This window comes from Lytechinus variegatus, chromosome 14 (genome assembly GCF_018143015.1).
Source record: "Lytechinus variegatus isolate NC3 chromosome 14, Lvar_3.0, whole genome shotgun sequence".
In the NCBI taxonomy this organism is placed as follows: domain Eukaryota; kingdom Metazoa; phylum Echinodermata; class Echinoidea; order Temnopleuroida; family Toxopneustidae; genus Lytechinus; species Lytechinus variegatus.
The window spans coordinates 33,281,493-33,297,563 of record NC_054753.1 but is presented as its reverse complement, the minus strand read 5'-3'; the positions used below and the strand labels follow the sequence as shown (position 1 = coordinate 33,297,563).

At 38.7% G+C, this 16,071-nt stretch overlaps 1 protein-coding gene across 1 annotated transcript in view; it reads right to left on the bottom strand.

Moving 5' to 3' along the window:
• Positions 1–8,752: 8,752 nt before the first annotated feature.
• Positions 8,753–16,071, bottom strand: part of LOC121427319 (tripartite motif-containing protein 45-like) — a 30,298-nt gene continuing 22,979 nt past the window's right edge. Inside the window, exons 2-3 of the mRNA XM_041623658.1 lie at positions 9,373–10,631; positions 8,753–8,885 (exon numbers count right to left, since the gene is read on the bottom strand). Coding sequence (XP_041479592.1) covers positions 8,753–8,885; positions 9,373–10,631 — 1,392 coding nt within the window. The remainder of the gene's footprint in view (positions 8,886–9,372; positions 10,632–16,071) is intronic.

Here is a 16,071-nt window from a genome sequence, read left to right as displayed (position 1 = left end):
AGTTTTTACAGGAGAACATGAAGCTGATTTTCAACAGTGGGTAAAGAGATTTGAGGTCGCTTTAGATGCGTCGGGGTCTACTTCTGGCCTGAAGAAGGAAGTGTTTCTTCCAACCCGTTTAGGTGGTGCAGCATTCTCATTGTGGGATGGTATGCCCACAGACGTGAAAAATAACTATGATGCAGCAAAATCAAGACTCTCTCAAGTCTTTTCAAGAAAGGGTTTTCTAGATATCTTTAGGACGAATGCAGCAGCTAGACCCAGAGCAACTGAGGAACCCTTAGAAGTTTATGCTGCAGTTGTTCAGAAACTTGTATTAGAGGCGTTTCCAGATTATGAAGAGAAAGCAAGGAATGGTGAGAATCTAAGACGCTTCATTGCAGGTCTTGACCCATTTCTTCAGTTGAAGGTTCGAGAACATGGTGCAAAAACAATAGAGGAGGCATTACAGATTGCAGTAAGGATGGAAAGAGCATTGCACCAAAGCCCTATGCAGCATCCTCCATCGACTGAAGCTCCTTTCAAACCGCAAGTCGCCAGTGTAGACCATGATGCCTTATTGGACAAATTAATGGAAAAGATAGACAGGATAGATTTGCAGGTCAAGGAACTAAAGAATAGTCGAGATGGTATGCCGGATAGATACAGGCCCATATCTACTTTTGAGGGACGTTGTTCTTCAAGCCCATACAACCGTCGTTCTCCAAGCCCATATACCCGTCGTTCTCCAAGTCCTTATTCTCGTCGTTCTCCAAGTCCCGGGATTTCTTATCGTACTTCAAGAAGGGATTTTGGCCGACGCTCGCCAAGCCCAGGAAGGCATCCTTCTTCGAGATATGGTGAATCGAGGTACAGATACGAGGAAACACACCCTCGAAATCAGAATGAAAGGCATCCTAACTATGATGACTCAAGATATATGTATGATGAGACACGCCCTCGAGACCAGAGTGATAGGCGTTCTCGATATGATGACTCGAGGTACAAGTATGAGCAGACACATCCAGGGCAACGTACTTCCTATCGTCATGATGAGAGTCCTCGTCGAGTCCACTTCTCCGGCAATCGGAAAACTTTCATTAGCTGATGATGAGGGTCAGTCGTCAGCTCGGACTACAACAACAGGCCCCAAAATCAACCATCCATCTCCTTATATCCCTGTCCTTGTTGACAAGACTTATATCCTAGCATACCTAGATACAGGGTCATTCATATCGTTAATGAGTACTGACTTCTTTAATTCAATTCCTCCACCTCACAGAAGTCCTATTCAGAAAGGAGTAATTTCTGCTACTTCTGTTACAGAAAATTCACTGGACATAACAGGTTCTGTTTGCTCCTCCCTGCATCTTGGGAACAAGGCTCTCCAACACATGTTCTACATTGCTCGGAATGTTTCACACCCCATTATTCTTGGCTGGGACTTTTTCCTTCGACATAAGGCAGCGGTATCTGTAGCAACTTCCTCCTTCAGTATGCCTGGACTTCAGATACCCCTTGCTGATTATCGTCAACATCAAGCTCCCCTACATTGTAATGTATCTTTGATAGGAACAGTTACACTACCCCCTCTGAGTGAGGTACACGCACAGGGGAAGTTAACATCACTACAAGCTGATCTTACTCCACATGGTTATGATGGGATATTTGAACCCTCACTTCATGAGAAGCTTGAAGTAGCAGGAGCAAGATCTTTATCTAGTGCTCAGAATGGGATAATCTTAGTACGCTTGGTTAATCCTTCTTCGATGCCTATAGAGTTACAGTCAGACACACATTTAGGCCAATTTCATTCTTTGATAGGCGACCAGGAAGAGGAGTACAATGTTGTTAGTGCAATACAACCAGGGACTGATAAAACTCCTCCGGCTTCTTCCTCTCTTCATAACATCAGTGACACAGTTAAAAATCACAGCAATTTTATTGATGCTGAATCTGATTTGACAGAGAGCGAACGACGTCAAGCTTTAGAGTTACTTGAGTCTTACAATGACATTTTCAGCTCTGGACCAGAAGATGTTGGAGAAACAGACTTCCTCCATCACAGAATCTATACAACCACAGAGATGCCTATTAGACAGAGAGCCTATCGAACATCACCATCTATGAGAGTAGAGATTCAACGACAAGTTGACGATCTCCTCGAACGCAATATCATTGAGGAAAGTCATAGCCCTTGGGCTAGTCCTATTGTCATGGTACGCAAGAAGGATAATACTTATAGATTTTGCGTGGATTATCGTGCTCTGAATGCCATTACCATTAGGGATTCACATCCTATCCCTCGACAGGATGACTCCATAGATGCGTTATCTGCGTCTTCCTACTTCAGTGTAATCGATTTGTCAAGTGGATACTGGCAAGTCAAAATGCACCCTGCTGACAAAGAGAAGACCGCATTTACCACAGGCAGTGGACTCTACCATTTTAACGTGATGCCTTTTGGGTTAGTGAACGCTCCCATGACATTTCAACGTTTAATGGAGATTGTTCTTCACGGCTTACATTGGTCCACATGTCTTGTATATCTTGTTGTGGGAAGAGACTTTAATCATCACCTACGCAATCTAAAAGAAGTGTTCGATCGCTTTCGTGATGCTGGACTAACACTCAAACCGTCAAAATGTCACTTCTTCAAGAGGAAAGTTACATATCTTGGATATGTAATCAGCTCGGAAGGTGTCCTCCCTGATCCTAGTAATACAGAGAAAGTGACTAGATGGCCACAACCAAGGACTGCCACTGATGTTAGATCATTCTTGGGCTTAGCCTCTTTCTACAGACGCTTTATACCTGGATTTTCACAGATTGCATCTCCAATGACTAGGCTTACTCACAAGGGCACACCCTTCATCTGGACCACAGAGTGTGACGCTGCTTTCAGTCACTTAAAAACTGCTTTGACTAGTCCCCCTCTTCTAGCATATCCTGATTTTAATCATGGTTTCATCCTATCTACAGATGCTTCACTTGATGCAGTTGGGGCTGTCCTCTCACAAGTACAGCAAGGAAAGGAGAGAGTCATAGCCTACTTCAGTCAGATGCTGACAAGACCCCAGCAGAAGTGGTCTACATATGACCGCGAATTGTGGGCGATAGTATGTGCTATTCGACATTTTAGGCACTATCTCCGAGGTCAACACTTTGATATTGTGACAGACCACCAACCTCTTTTGGGTTATAGGAAAGTCCCCATTCAGGATGATGCAACAGGAAGAAGAGCTCGTTGGATTGTTGAGATGAATGCCTACTCATTTGACATAAGACATAGACGTGGTCGTTCTCATCAGAATGCAGATGCTATGTCAAGACGCTTGGATGGTCAAAGAAACGACACGAAACAGGAATCTGTTGAGTGCAATGCGGTGACGAAAACACCCAAGGAGAAGGTTGATCTAAATATTCATCCTCCCTCGACATCCAAGACTACTGGTACTCAGACGTTTCACCAGCCTTCTTCATTACCTTCATGTACTACTGGTACTCAGACGTTTCACCAGCCTCTTTCATCACCGTCATCTACTACTGGTACTCAAACTACATACATTCAACCTACACCAGTTAAATGTGATGAAACTCAACCTACATCGGTTAGATGTGATGAAACTCAGGCAAACAATCTTCCTAACGTCGAGAAGAGATCACATAGTGATTTGATTTCTGACCACGACCTACTTCAACACCAACGGTTAGACGAAGACATCTCTAAGGTTATGGAGTATGTCAAAGATGGATATCACCCTACTTGGAAAGAACGTCGCCAACAATCTGCTCGTATGCGACGACTACTTTGGCAGCTCCCTCGTCTTGTAATTAGGCAAGGCATTTTATGTAGGAAGACCTATGACAAGCCTAGAGAGATATACACTTACCAAACTGTAATCCCAAAATCCTTATTACAGAGAGTTCTACATAATTTGCATGGTCACCCTTCATCTGGTCATTTTGGTGCACAACGTACATTGCAGAGAGCTCATTTGTCATTTTACTGGCCTTATATGCATAAGGATATAGTGGATTATTGTAACACCTGTAAGGCATGTGAATCTTTTCGCCTTCCTAATCCACCATACAGAGCAAAGTTAATGACTATTACCACTACACGTCCTCTGGAGAAAGTGTTTGCTGACATAGCTGAACTTCCAAGATCTAGGAACGGATATAAATATCTGCTGGTGGTAGTGGATCATTTTAGCAAATACTTGAATTTGTATGCGATGAAAGACCAGACAGCACAGACAGTGGCCAGGCACATTTGTGAAGATTACATCCAAGAACATGGAGTGCCTGAAAGCCTGCACACAGACCAAGGAAGGCAGTTTGAATCCAAACTTTTGCAAGAATTATGTAAAAATCTGGGAATAGAGAAGACAAGGTCCTCCCCATACCACCCTCAAGGTGCCGGTCTTGTGGAGAGAGCCAATAGAGTCCTGAAAGATCAACTAGCCAAGTACATTGCAGACCAAGGTGGAGACTGGGATAGCCATTTACACCAACTTCAATTGGCATATAACTCTAGTGTACATTCTACCACTGGGTTATCACCCTACTTCATAATGCATGGACGAGAGGCTAGGACTCCAGCCAACGTCAACTTCCCAACGCCAGCAGCTACCTCACATCCTACTTCGACTCCAGAAGGTTACACAGATTCACTGAATAAACGTCTGTCTACAGCCTTTAGATTTGTGAAGGAGCATACAAGGAAAGCACAGGTAGCCCAACAGGAACATTATGACAAGAGAAATAGGACTATCACTTATTCCACAGGTGATCTGGTTTGGTTACATGATCCGGTGAACGTGCGGAACAAGCTAGAGCCGAATTGGAAGGGACCATATAAAGTTCTATCATCATGTACTGAGGGACTGAACTACAAGATTTCTAGGAACGGAGATGTAAAGATTGTACACCACAATCGTTTGAAGCCTTTTAGGTCAAGGATGGGAACTCCTACTTCCTCCTTCGGTAAACCTACTTCCTCCTTCAATACACCTACTCCCTCCTTCAATATACCATTTTCCTCCCTTAACAGGTCTACATCCTCCTTCAATAGGCCTGCAGACTCTTTTGATATTTGGTGGCAACCACAAATACCACCAATTCCACCCCGCCAGGCAGACGAGGGTCAACTACCAATTCCACCCCGCCAGGCAGATGAGGGTCAACTACCAATTCCACCCCACCAGGTGGACCAGGGGCACTTACCAATGCCAGCCCCCCAGGTGGACCAGGGGCACTTACCAATGCCAGCCCCCCAGGTGAACCAGGGGCAATTACCAATGCCAGCCCCCCAGGCAGCCGAGAGGTACCCGATACCCATCCCCTTCCCCCAAGAGGATGGAGAACAACTGCCAATGCTGCCATGTCAGGCAAATGTTGAGCAACCTCCACGACGATCGCGAAGTGGACGTTTATTAATACCACCTAGGAGATTAAAGGAATATGATACTTCGTGAGTAAAACATTAATCATTTGGAAGTGTATTTGACTCATCATCTTAAAAAGAACTGAGATATGGATAGTACTGTGAATAATATTGGAACTATATTACAACTACTGTCTACAGATAACTTCATTTCGCTGGATATTACTACGTGACTGACATAGTATGCTGGATTAACAGAGATTGAACTTTAATATGCATACAATGAATGGAATACGTGAACTTATTTATCCACACATGACCAAACAGATGCATGAACTCAGTTTTAAGTGTATCAAGACATACCATTGGATGCATGAACTCAGTTGAAATGCATGCATTATAAAATTTTGTTTGCTTTATTATTGTTTATTCATAATGGTCATGGTCATTCGTCATGTGCTAGATGAATCACATATTTCGTTATATGAAAGAACTCCAACGAGTCAGAGATTGATGACCGTCAGACTTTAAATTTTGTTTCATACATCCTTCAAGTTTGAACTCTGGATCACATCTTTTTGGAAATATTTGTCTTCGCTTCGAGGAAGTCTTTAAGTTTGAACTCAGGATCATATCTTTTTGGAAATATTTGTTTTCACTTTGAGGATTACATTCAAATACAAGGAATTTTAACTCTGGAACATCAAACTTCGAGAATTTGAAGGATTCAGCCACGATAGGTAATACAATTATACAGTGATAGCCACAACGTTCAGGCAGAATAATCCTGAGGCTATCTACTGCTGGTCTGTACCCTCGCTCTACAGATCAGATAGTTTTTTTTTCAATCAGCAATGATCAAATCTTCTTTCTTTGCATGGTTTTTTTTTCTCGAGAGAGAGACGAACCACGACGTTCGGGCAGAATAATCCCGAGGTTCGATCTCAGGTTGAGCACCTTCGCTCTGCTCTTCCTACTAGGATAGTTGGTATTTAGAAAAAAAAAAACATGATTTACATTATTTGTGCAGTATATATGTTTAATGTACATGTCACATGTGGTTTGTATATGACATGCTTAATGCTACTTACTCAAAAAAAAAAAAATTCCATATTGGTATATTTTTGTAAAATTATGCCTATTTTTGATAGGACTAGGACAAAACATACATGAATTTATGCCATGCATTGGATATAAAGAGAAGGCATACTTTTAATGGATGATTTAATTGCTAGTACGCTCATTATATATTTATTTTTTTGTCAAGAAGTAAAAGTAAACTGAAAACTTTCTTTAGACACTTGGTGTAGCGGTTTAATTTTGAATTATACTGATCTTCCAACGTGTAATTTGCAACGCATTGAACATTTACAATGGTATAGCTTTGTTCGTGTTTTCTTTTACTATTCCAAACTCAATGACATGGTATAACTTTGGACAGGTGAAGTTGTCATGGTATAGAAAATGGCAAACAAGTAATGTTTAGTATTGTTTTGCAATCCTTGCAGGACACAGTTTTAGGACAGTGTTTGAATAGAGAAAGGTGATAACACTGAAAGTTATGTTTCAAGAGTAAATAATACATATACTGTACACAGCATATAGCTTGAAAGAAGATGTGTTTCAAAAAAAAAAAGATAGAGAGGAAAAAAAGTAGTTCACTGTAAATGTACACAGCTTATAAGTTAAAAGAAAAAACAAACGGTGTTTACAGAGGACAATATGGGAAACAAAGGAAATATTTTTTTGTTTTTCTTCTCTTTGAAAAATTGATTTAGTACAGAGATGATGTGTTTGAGATTTTGATATTCATGTTGTTTTTTAGGCTGTGGAAGTATTGTTTTAAGTTTGACAACTTGGATTTTTTTTTTCTATAATTCAGCTGATGTTGAAAACAAGGATTTTATGCCTTTCAATTTGATATACTTACATGTACATATATCCAGTGGAGATGAAAAATCATTCATTTCTGGTTTCAGATAAAGGCTAACTGATATAGTGTTGAGTTGGAGAGGTCAATATTTATTGATATCTTAGTTTACAGTTATTTTTTATGATTTAAATGAAGATACATAAATATTTTTGCAAAGTCGTAATTTTTTTTTTTTTGGTTTTTACAAGAACCTTTCCACAATATATTTTAGAAAAAAAATGCATGTATTCTGTAGATATCAAAGAAGGATAAATTTGTCTGGTGTAAACTGTATGATGTTTAACAATAATGCAGGACTGATTTTGGTTTGAAAAAGTTGGTTAGATAAAAACAAAAGGAAAAAGAAATTGGAAGATACATCTCAATTTAAAAAAAAAATGAGGACATTTTTACTGTAAGAGGGAGTATTATGTAGAGCCTTATTTCCATAGATCAGAGAACTTTCATGTACAGGTTAGATTCATTTCAGTATACTATAGGTCAGAGAACTTTCTATAAACAAGTTGGAATGTGAGATGCAATTCAATACCTTTGCTCAGTGTTTGTAAATATCACTTCATTGTTTAGCCAGACATGGAGTTGACCTGGATTATGTGCTTCAGTTCATTGATTCTCTGTATGTTCGGTTACACACACATTGATGCACTATACACACCTCTTGCTGATTGGCTATTGATTTCTTTTATGTTGCATGCACTACTTCCTGATTGGTTATCTGATCTATCCTATGTTTCATGTGTTATAGATAGAGTGTGTCCACCCAGAGGACACACTACCTTTTGATTGGTTGATGTTTATGTGAATTGGATGATATAGTTTTTGGAAAGGCAGCAGAAATAAAGTGGGCCATGTGCTCTCGGGGAGTTGGACCCTAGCTTTGAATAAAGAAAACTTCTCTGTGGAATTTATATACACCTGTGTAGTGAACCCTAAGTATTCTAACTCGAATAGCCACCCTACACTATCATTCGAATATTGTCGAATTAAATTCTAAAATTTCCATGTTTATCCAGCTTCTTACTGCGACACATGTTCTTTTTTCCAATAAATATATTTTCTACGAATTAAATTGTATCGTATCTAAAATATCACATTAACTGATTTTGTCATTGGATGTAGATATTACTTGGTAAGTAATATACATGTAGTATTGAATATCGACACGTGTAAGTAGATTTGTATTGTAGCAGGCTGAAAGCACGTCAGTTTCAATACTACATGGTGTGATATAACGTGGATTACAGTGATACCTTGATGAAATATAACTTATCCCAACAAGCAAAGACGAGCATGCCTGGGGAGAGGGAAACCAAGTAACACCAATAACTCTCCAATGTCATGTTAAGTGCTTGGAACTCAACTGTTTCCTTCAGGTTCAGACCATTAACATCATAGAGCCTAATCACCACCTTCCTATTCTCCCAATCAACACTCGCTACATACACCCTGTCCTACTCATCCACGGTAGCATACAGGTAGACATCCTCTGGAGCTTGTAGAAACTCACCAGCATTCCCATCCCTGTCATAGACCGTCACCACCCTTGGATTGGCAGAACATGAACTCGTGACGATCAAACCCGTCCTGGTGGTTGATTTTTAATTTAGTGGTATTTTCAATAAATACTGACTTGTTTTTAAGTTAGTCATTTTGCTATCACTCTATAATTACAACGATATGATAGGCCTATGATTGTTGCGGACTAAATAGTATATTCAATACTCGGAAATTGTTACAAAATAACGTATAATTGCTATACTTCATTAATTGATTCATTTTATTTATCATTAGTATCATTCGAATATTGTCGAATTAAATTCTAAAATTTCCATGTTTATCCAGCTTCTTACTGCGACACATGTTCTTTTTTCCAATAAAAATATTTTCTACGAATTAAATTGTATCGTATCTAAGATATCACATTAACTGATTTTGTCATTGGATGTAGATATTACTTGGTAAGTAATATACATGTAGTATTGAATATCGACACATGTAAGTAGATTTGTATTGTAGCAGGGTGAAAGCACGTCAGTTTCAATACTACATGGTGTGATATAACGTGGATTACAGTGATACCTTGATGAAATATAACTTAGCATTACAAGCAAAGACGAGCATGCCTGGGGAGAGGGAAACCAAGTAACACCAATAACTCTCCAATGTCATGTTAAGTGCTTGGAACTCAACTCTTTCCTTCAGGTTCAGACCATCAAGATCATAGAGCCTGATCACGACGCTACTATTATCCACATCAACACTCGCTACATACACCCTGTCCTGCTCATCCACGGTAGCATACAGGCAGACATCCTCTGGAGCTTGTAGAGACTCACCAGCATTCCCATCCCTGTCATAGACCGTCACCACGCTTGGATTGGCAGAACAGGAACTCGTGACGATCAAACCCGTCCTGGTGGTTGATGCCTGATATGTCATGTGCTTTGTTTGAAAAGTGTGTTTAAGGGTAGATCCTGTCGGGTCATAGATATATACTTGGGCGTCATCGCAAGTAATGATGATTTCATCTGATTGACTTCTGTTAACATTGAGATCATTAGTACCGTCTCTCACGCGGATTGTTGCCTTCCTGGAGCCAAGGGTGGAGTAAATGTAGGCTTCATTAGTATCGCACAGCGATGCGCATAAAGATCCGTCTTGTTGATAGACAAGATCATTATATCTCCCGTCATTGGGTATGTTACTACACTGCTGCTTACCACCATTTGAACCAATGATATCAATACCTTGTGCACACAACCCATATACGATACCCACACTGTTATGTGAGTACCGTGTCATTCCGTGCATATCTGACCGTAGATCAACACACTGAATGACTTCTACCTTGGGATCTGATCCTGCGATGCTCCCGAGGTCAAGACGAGTATCATCTGCTGGCTTGAATCTCCTCCCCTTCGCTTTCTTCGTAATTGCTGACGCAGAAGTGTGATCGGTAACCTCCTTTAGCATTGTATCTAGTTCCTCACAGAGCAAGATGTGAGCAGATAGAGTGTCTGTCTCAAGATGACCCAGTCTGTCATTATCTACCAAAGTAATTGAACTACAAATACTCTTGATCCTCTGACGATCTTTTGACTTCAAGACGTTGAGGTCGTCATCAAAACTATGCTTTAAGGCATTTATTTGGTCGGTGAGATTTCGAAGATTTTCTTCAAGCTCCTTGGCCTTGATGGTGTAGGATTGTCTGACATCATCTAGTAGTGTCTGCACTGCAGTGTGTACCTCATGACGTTGTATTTCTATGTTTTGAATGTTCTTTTCCAGCTCTGTTTTCTTGTCAGCACAGCGTTGGGCAAGGTCTTCCACCTAAGGAATGAAAGTTTGAAAAGTACAAACAACGGTTTAGATCTGCAAATATTCCTTTAATGTGAAAATTAAAAAAAATATTTAAAAAGATAACTCCTGCAGAATAACATGCGATAATCAGTAAAAGAAACCCCATAATTTCTTGTCATTTTACAATAACTATAAAGAAAATCGTCGCTGACATTCAACAAAAATAATAGGAAGAAATGCATTATGCATGAATATTAACCCGTTCGCGACGGCATAGTAGAATAGGTTCTAACACCCCAAACGAGATTAATCAGCCGACCATGTCAAGTTCGAACAGCTCCATTGTTCCGTGCGTGCGAGCTGGATCGTTGATTACAAAAGCGTGTGTGCGATCCACGATGAGTGAATTGATCGATCGATAGTTTTCGCGCATGCGTAGTTCATTTCCTGTTTTGGCTGCACGGAGTTCAGAGCTCACCTGTCGCTCAAGAGCTATAATATTATTATGTCCGCACAAAGTGACTTCTTTGAGAATGTATTGTTTGTGATGTGGGTTTTGAAGTTCTTCTTGGACTTCTTCTTTTTTGATATTACTATTATCATAATATTATCATTCTCCCTTCCTTTCTTCTTCCTTTTCTTCTTTTGCGATCTTATTATTATCAAAATTATTATTCTCATTTCTTTTCTCATATTCTTCTTTTTCGATATTCTTCTTATCTTATCATCCTCATTTCCTTTCTTCTTCTGTTCGATCTGTGTCTCATCTTTTTGTTCTTATACTTCCTTTATAGACCCCCCCCTTCTCCCTTGATATAGTCTTGCTTTGTTTCCTCTTGCAAATGAAATCCTCCTTTTTTTCCTTTTTCTTTTTTATAATGCTCCCTTTTCCTTTTCTCCTCCTCCTTCTTCTTCACTGATAATTGTGCAATCCTACACCTCCTCCATCTCCTAAGTTTTCTTTTTCTATTTCCCTTCTATTTATTCTTGTTATGATTTTGCTTGTGCTTCTTCCTTTTCGTTTTTTTTCTTCGTCGTCTTATCTTCTCTTACCTATTCTCATTCTTTTACTCCCGTCATCCTATTTTGCTTTATTTTGTTCTCTCTCTCTGTTTTTCTCTTCTTGCAAAATGAAAAAAATGAAGAATATGATATTTCTTTTTAAAAGTATGTCCGCCAAAACATGAATCTTCAAAATATCTTTATATGCATACAAGTAATATTTTCTGAACAAGAAATCATAATCTTCTCGATAGGGAGCAGTTCTTACCAATCCAAAAGTTTGCAAGGTGGTATACGACAATTATTTTGAAGATTATTTATCATTTATCATCCAATTATTTAAGTTAGCCCACCCCATCCCCCATGATCACCATTATCTTCTCCTTTCATCTATTTTTTCTGTTTCGTCTGCTTTTTTTTATTTTATCTTTTTCTTTGTCTTATCATTATTATATTCATAATCTTGATCATTGTTGTTATTATTGTCAAAATCATTATTATTATTTTTATTATCCGATTGTTATATTTTCTTTTATTATTTGTTATTATCATTGTTAGTGTTGATAGTAATGTTTATAATTGTTATAATTTACATTATGTAAACATTTGAATATTTACATGTAAAAAATAAAATAATTTAGTTTAATTCGATTGAAAAATAGTATTGCTATTGTCATGTTTGTTTGGCGCAGCCCGAAAGAAGAATCAGTTTCGCTGAATGCCATCCCCTCTACCCTCTCTAATCCCCTTACCTCTAGTCAACCTCTACTCACCTCTATTTTCCCTTTACTTTTTCCCTTCTTTGCAATCAGTAGCTTACGCAGGGGGGGGGGTAGGGTTCTATTTCATACGAGGCGCTTTTAATCGAAAAAAAATGTACTACACTGTTAGAAAAAATAAAAGAAGTTCCTGCAGCAGAGTCTCGAGAACACCTGTAATCTTACCGAATTGCGTAATCTTACAGGAAATTGGTATTTGATGTATGGAATCTTACAAATTTCCTTGAATAAAACACCCTTTTCCCCTTTTTAAACAGACCTGTTCTGTTAAATTGCAGAAAAATTCTTGTTTTATGAATTTACAGAATGATTATTACGCAATTCGGTAAGATTACAGGTGTTCTCGAGACTCTGCTGCAGGAACTTCTTTTATTTTTTCTAACAGTGTACAACACTGCGCAGACAAGTGGGTTATGTTCTCCCTCTCTTCTTCATTTCGTGTTCCGTGCCCCCGGCCCTCTCTCTATTTTTTCCCTTCTTAGTATTATCTCGTCATCACAGAAATATGTCCAAACCCGGCCCTCCAAGCCCAACCCATAATAAAAATGGAACCTATTTTAGGATAGGTGCCCGGCATATTCGGCACATAATCAATTTCAAATGATGTCTAGATTTTACGTCGTCTAGAAATGTTCAACAAAAAACTCCAAATTATTTCCTTAATTCAAAACCTAAAGGAGACGTTTGTTAAGGCCCTAAACCGTAAATTGCACCTAAACCGCAAATCGCCGCCTAAGCTTGTAGAAAAAAAGTATTTTTGAAACGAAGGACCTTGGATGAGTGGTTTCACTCCCCTGGTAACATTTAGTATTAAAGTTTGAAAATTTTTGAAAATAAGCTACTATTACTACTACTACTACTACCACTACTACTACTACTACTACTCCTACTCCTATACTACTACTACTACTACTACTACTACTACTACTACTACTCCTACTACTACTCCTACTCCTACTACTACTACTACTAAAACTACTACTACTACTACTCTTACTGCTACTACTACTACTACTACTACTACTACTACTACTCTTACTGCTACTACTACTTCTACTACTGCTACTCCTACTACTACTATTACTACTACTACTACTACTACTACTACTACTACTATTACTCCTACTCCTACTACTACTCCTACTACTACTACTACTACTACCACTAAAACTACTACTACTACTACTACTCTTACTGCTACTACTACTTCTACTACTGCTACTCCTACTACTACTACTCCTACTCCTACTACTACTCCTACTACTACTACTACTACTAAAACTACTACTACTACTACTCTTACTGCTACTACTACTACTACTACTACTACTACTACTACTAAAACTACTACTTCTACTCTTACTGCTACTACTACTTCTACTATACTGCTACTCCTACTACTACTACTACTACTACTACTACTACTCCTACTCCTACTACTACTCCTACTATACTACTACTAAAATTACTACTACTACTACTACTACTACTACTACTACTCCTACTCCTACTCCTACTCCTACTACTACTACTACTACTACTAAAACTACTACTACTACTACTACTACTACTACTACTACTTAAACTACTCCTACTACTACTCCTACTATACTACTACTACTACTACTCCTACTCCTACTACTACTCCTACTATACTACTACTAAAACTACTACTACTACTACTACTACTACTACTCCTATTCCTACTCCTACTACTACTCCTACTACTACTACTAAAACTACTACTACTACTACTACTACTACTACTACTCCTCCTACTACTACTACTACTACTCCTACTCCTACTACTACTACTAAAACTACTACTACTACTACTACTCTTACTGCTACTACTACTTCTACTACTGCTACTCCTACTACTACTACTACTACTACTACTACTACTATTTCGTACTGATTATGACTATAATAATATGAGTACATGGCTTCATTACCCTCGTAACATTTTGTATTAAAGTTTTAAAAAGATTATAATAAATATTTAAAAAATTATTTATAGCGATTCTTTCTTTATTTTCCGCCTTTCATTTCTTCCCTTTTCCTTTTCCTTTGCTTAAACCTACAGGCGTTAGATTATACTAGGGGAGAATTAGGGATACACAAAAAAAAAACACCAAAAAAAAAACAAAAAAAAAAACGGCACTTTGTACAGCCCAAGTTGCCCAACTCCCACCATAACCAAGAGTCCAAAACCAACAAACAAGAAGAACAATAATGATAGCCTTTTAGGGCCCCATGGGAGACCAACTTTATGTTGAATGAGCACCCTGGTAAAATATTTAAATAAATAAACAAATAAATAAATACGTGTATCAACAAAGGGATCAACAACAACATTTCTCATAAAAATGAGATCAGCGCCCTAGTTCTAATTCCTCACTCTTCAACCTCTAGGTCTCACAGGCCTAATTCATTCCCCATAGACTCATGTGTTAAATTGGCCCTTTAAAAAATTCATTAAAAATAAGGATGAAATTCGGGGGTCGAATGTTTACTACCAGTGGATAGGATTTATATCTGGCAATCCATATCTGACCAGAAAAGGGTCCCTCGACCGGCTCATTTTAAAAATAAATTGGCGTGTTTGAAGACACCGTCGGGGGGAGCAGATTCATCAACTCAAACAGCAAAATAGCCCTAATCCTTCCGCCAGTCAAAATATAGTCTAAAATTGGTGATATTTCTTCCCAATTAGGGAAAAGGAAGTTCAGTAATTACCAAAAATAGAATCAGTGTTAGATGGACAATCATATGCATACACTTTGTCAATCAGCCATATCAAAATAAAAAAAATAGCAATGGGTTGGCTCGAATGAATATCTATGGCCTACCACTAGTAATTAGACCTGTATCCTTCTGCGATTTATGTTTGCCGCCCTCTGTGTTCACGCCTCTTACGCGCACACGGTCCTTGTTAATATTCTACATGCTTAGGTGGCACTGCGGTTTAGGTGCAATTTGCGGTTTAGGGCCTTAACAGTCGTCTGTTAGTAGTAGTAGTAGTAGTAGTAGCAGTATAGTAGAAGTAGTAGTAGCAGTAAGAGTAGTAGTAGTAGTAGTAGTAGTAGTAGTAGTTTTAGTAGTAGTAGTAGCAGTAGTAGTAGTAGGAGTAGTAGTAGGAGTAGTAGTAGTAGTAGTAGTAGGAGTAGCAGTATAGTAGAAGCTTAGTAGTAGCAGTAAGAGTAGTAGTAGTAGTAGTAGTTTTAGTAGTAGTAGTAGCAGTAGTAGTAGTAGGAGTAGTAGTAGGAGTAGTAGTAGTAGTAGTAGTAGTAGTAGTAGTAGCAGTAGTAGAAGTAGTAGTAGCAGTAAGAGTAGTAGTAGTAGTAGTTTTAGTAGTAGTAGGAGTAGGAGTAGGAGTAGTAGTATCTTGTCGGCTCATCTAGTCGTCTGGATGTATAAGTAATTGGGGGATATTTGTAAAGAAGTAATATGCCAGTAATGCAATATCTCATTCACAAAACTCGTATTGCACTCCCTTACTTCTTTTCATTCGTCTTTTTCTTCTTTTTCCTTCTCCTTTTCTGCCTTCTCCTTTTATCCTATTTCCCCCTTCCTTTTATTCGTCACACTCTTTCCACCTTCTATTTCCCTTCATAAACTCCACTCATTCTATCTCCCCTCTATCCTCTCTTCATTTCAGTTGTAAGGGAGTGTGCTTGATCTATTTC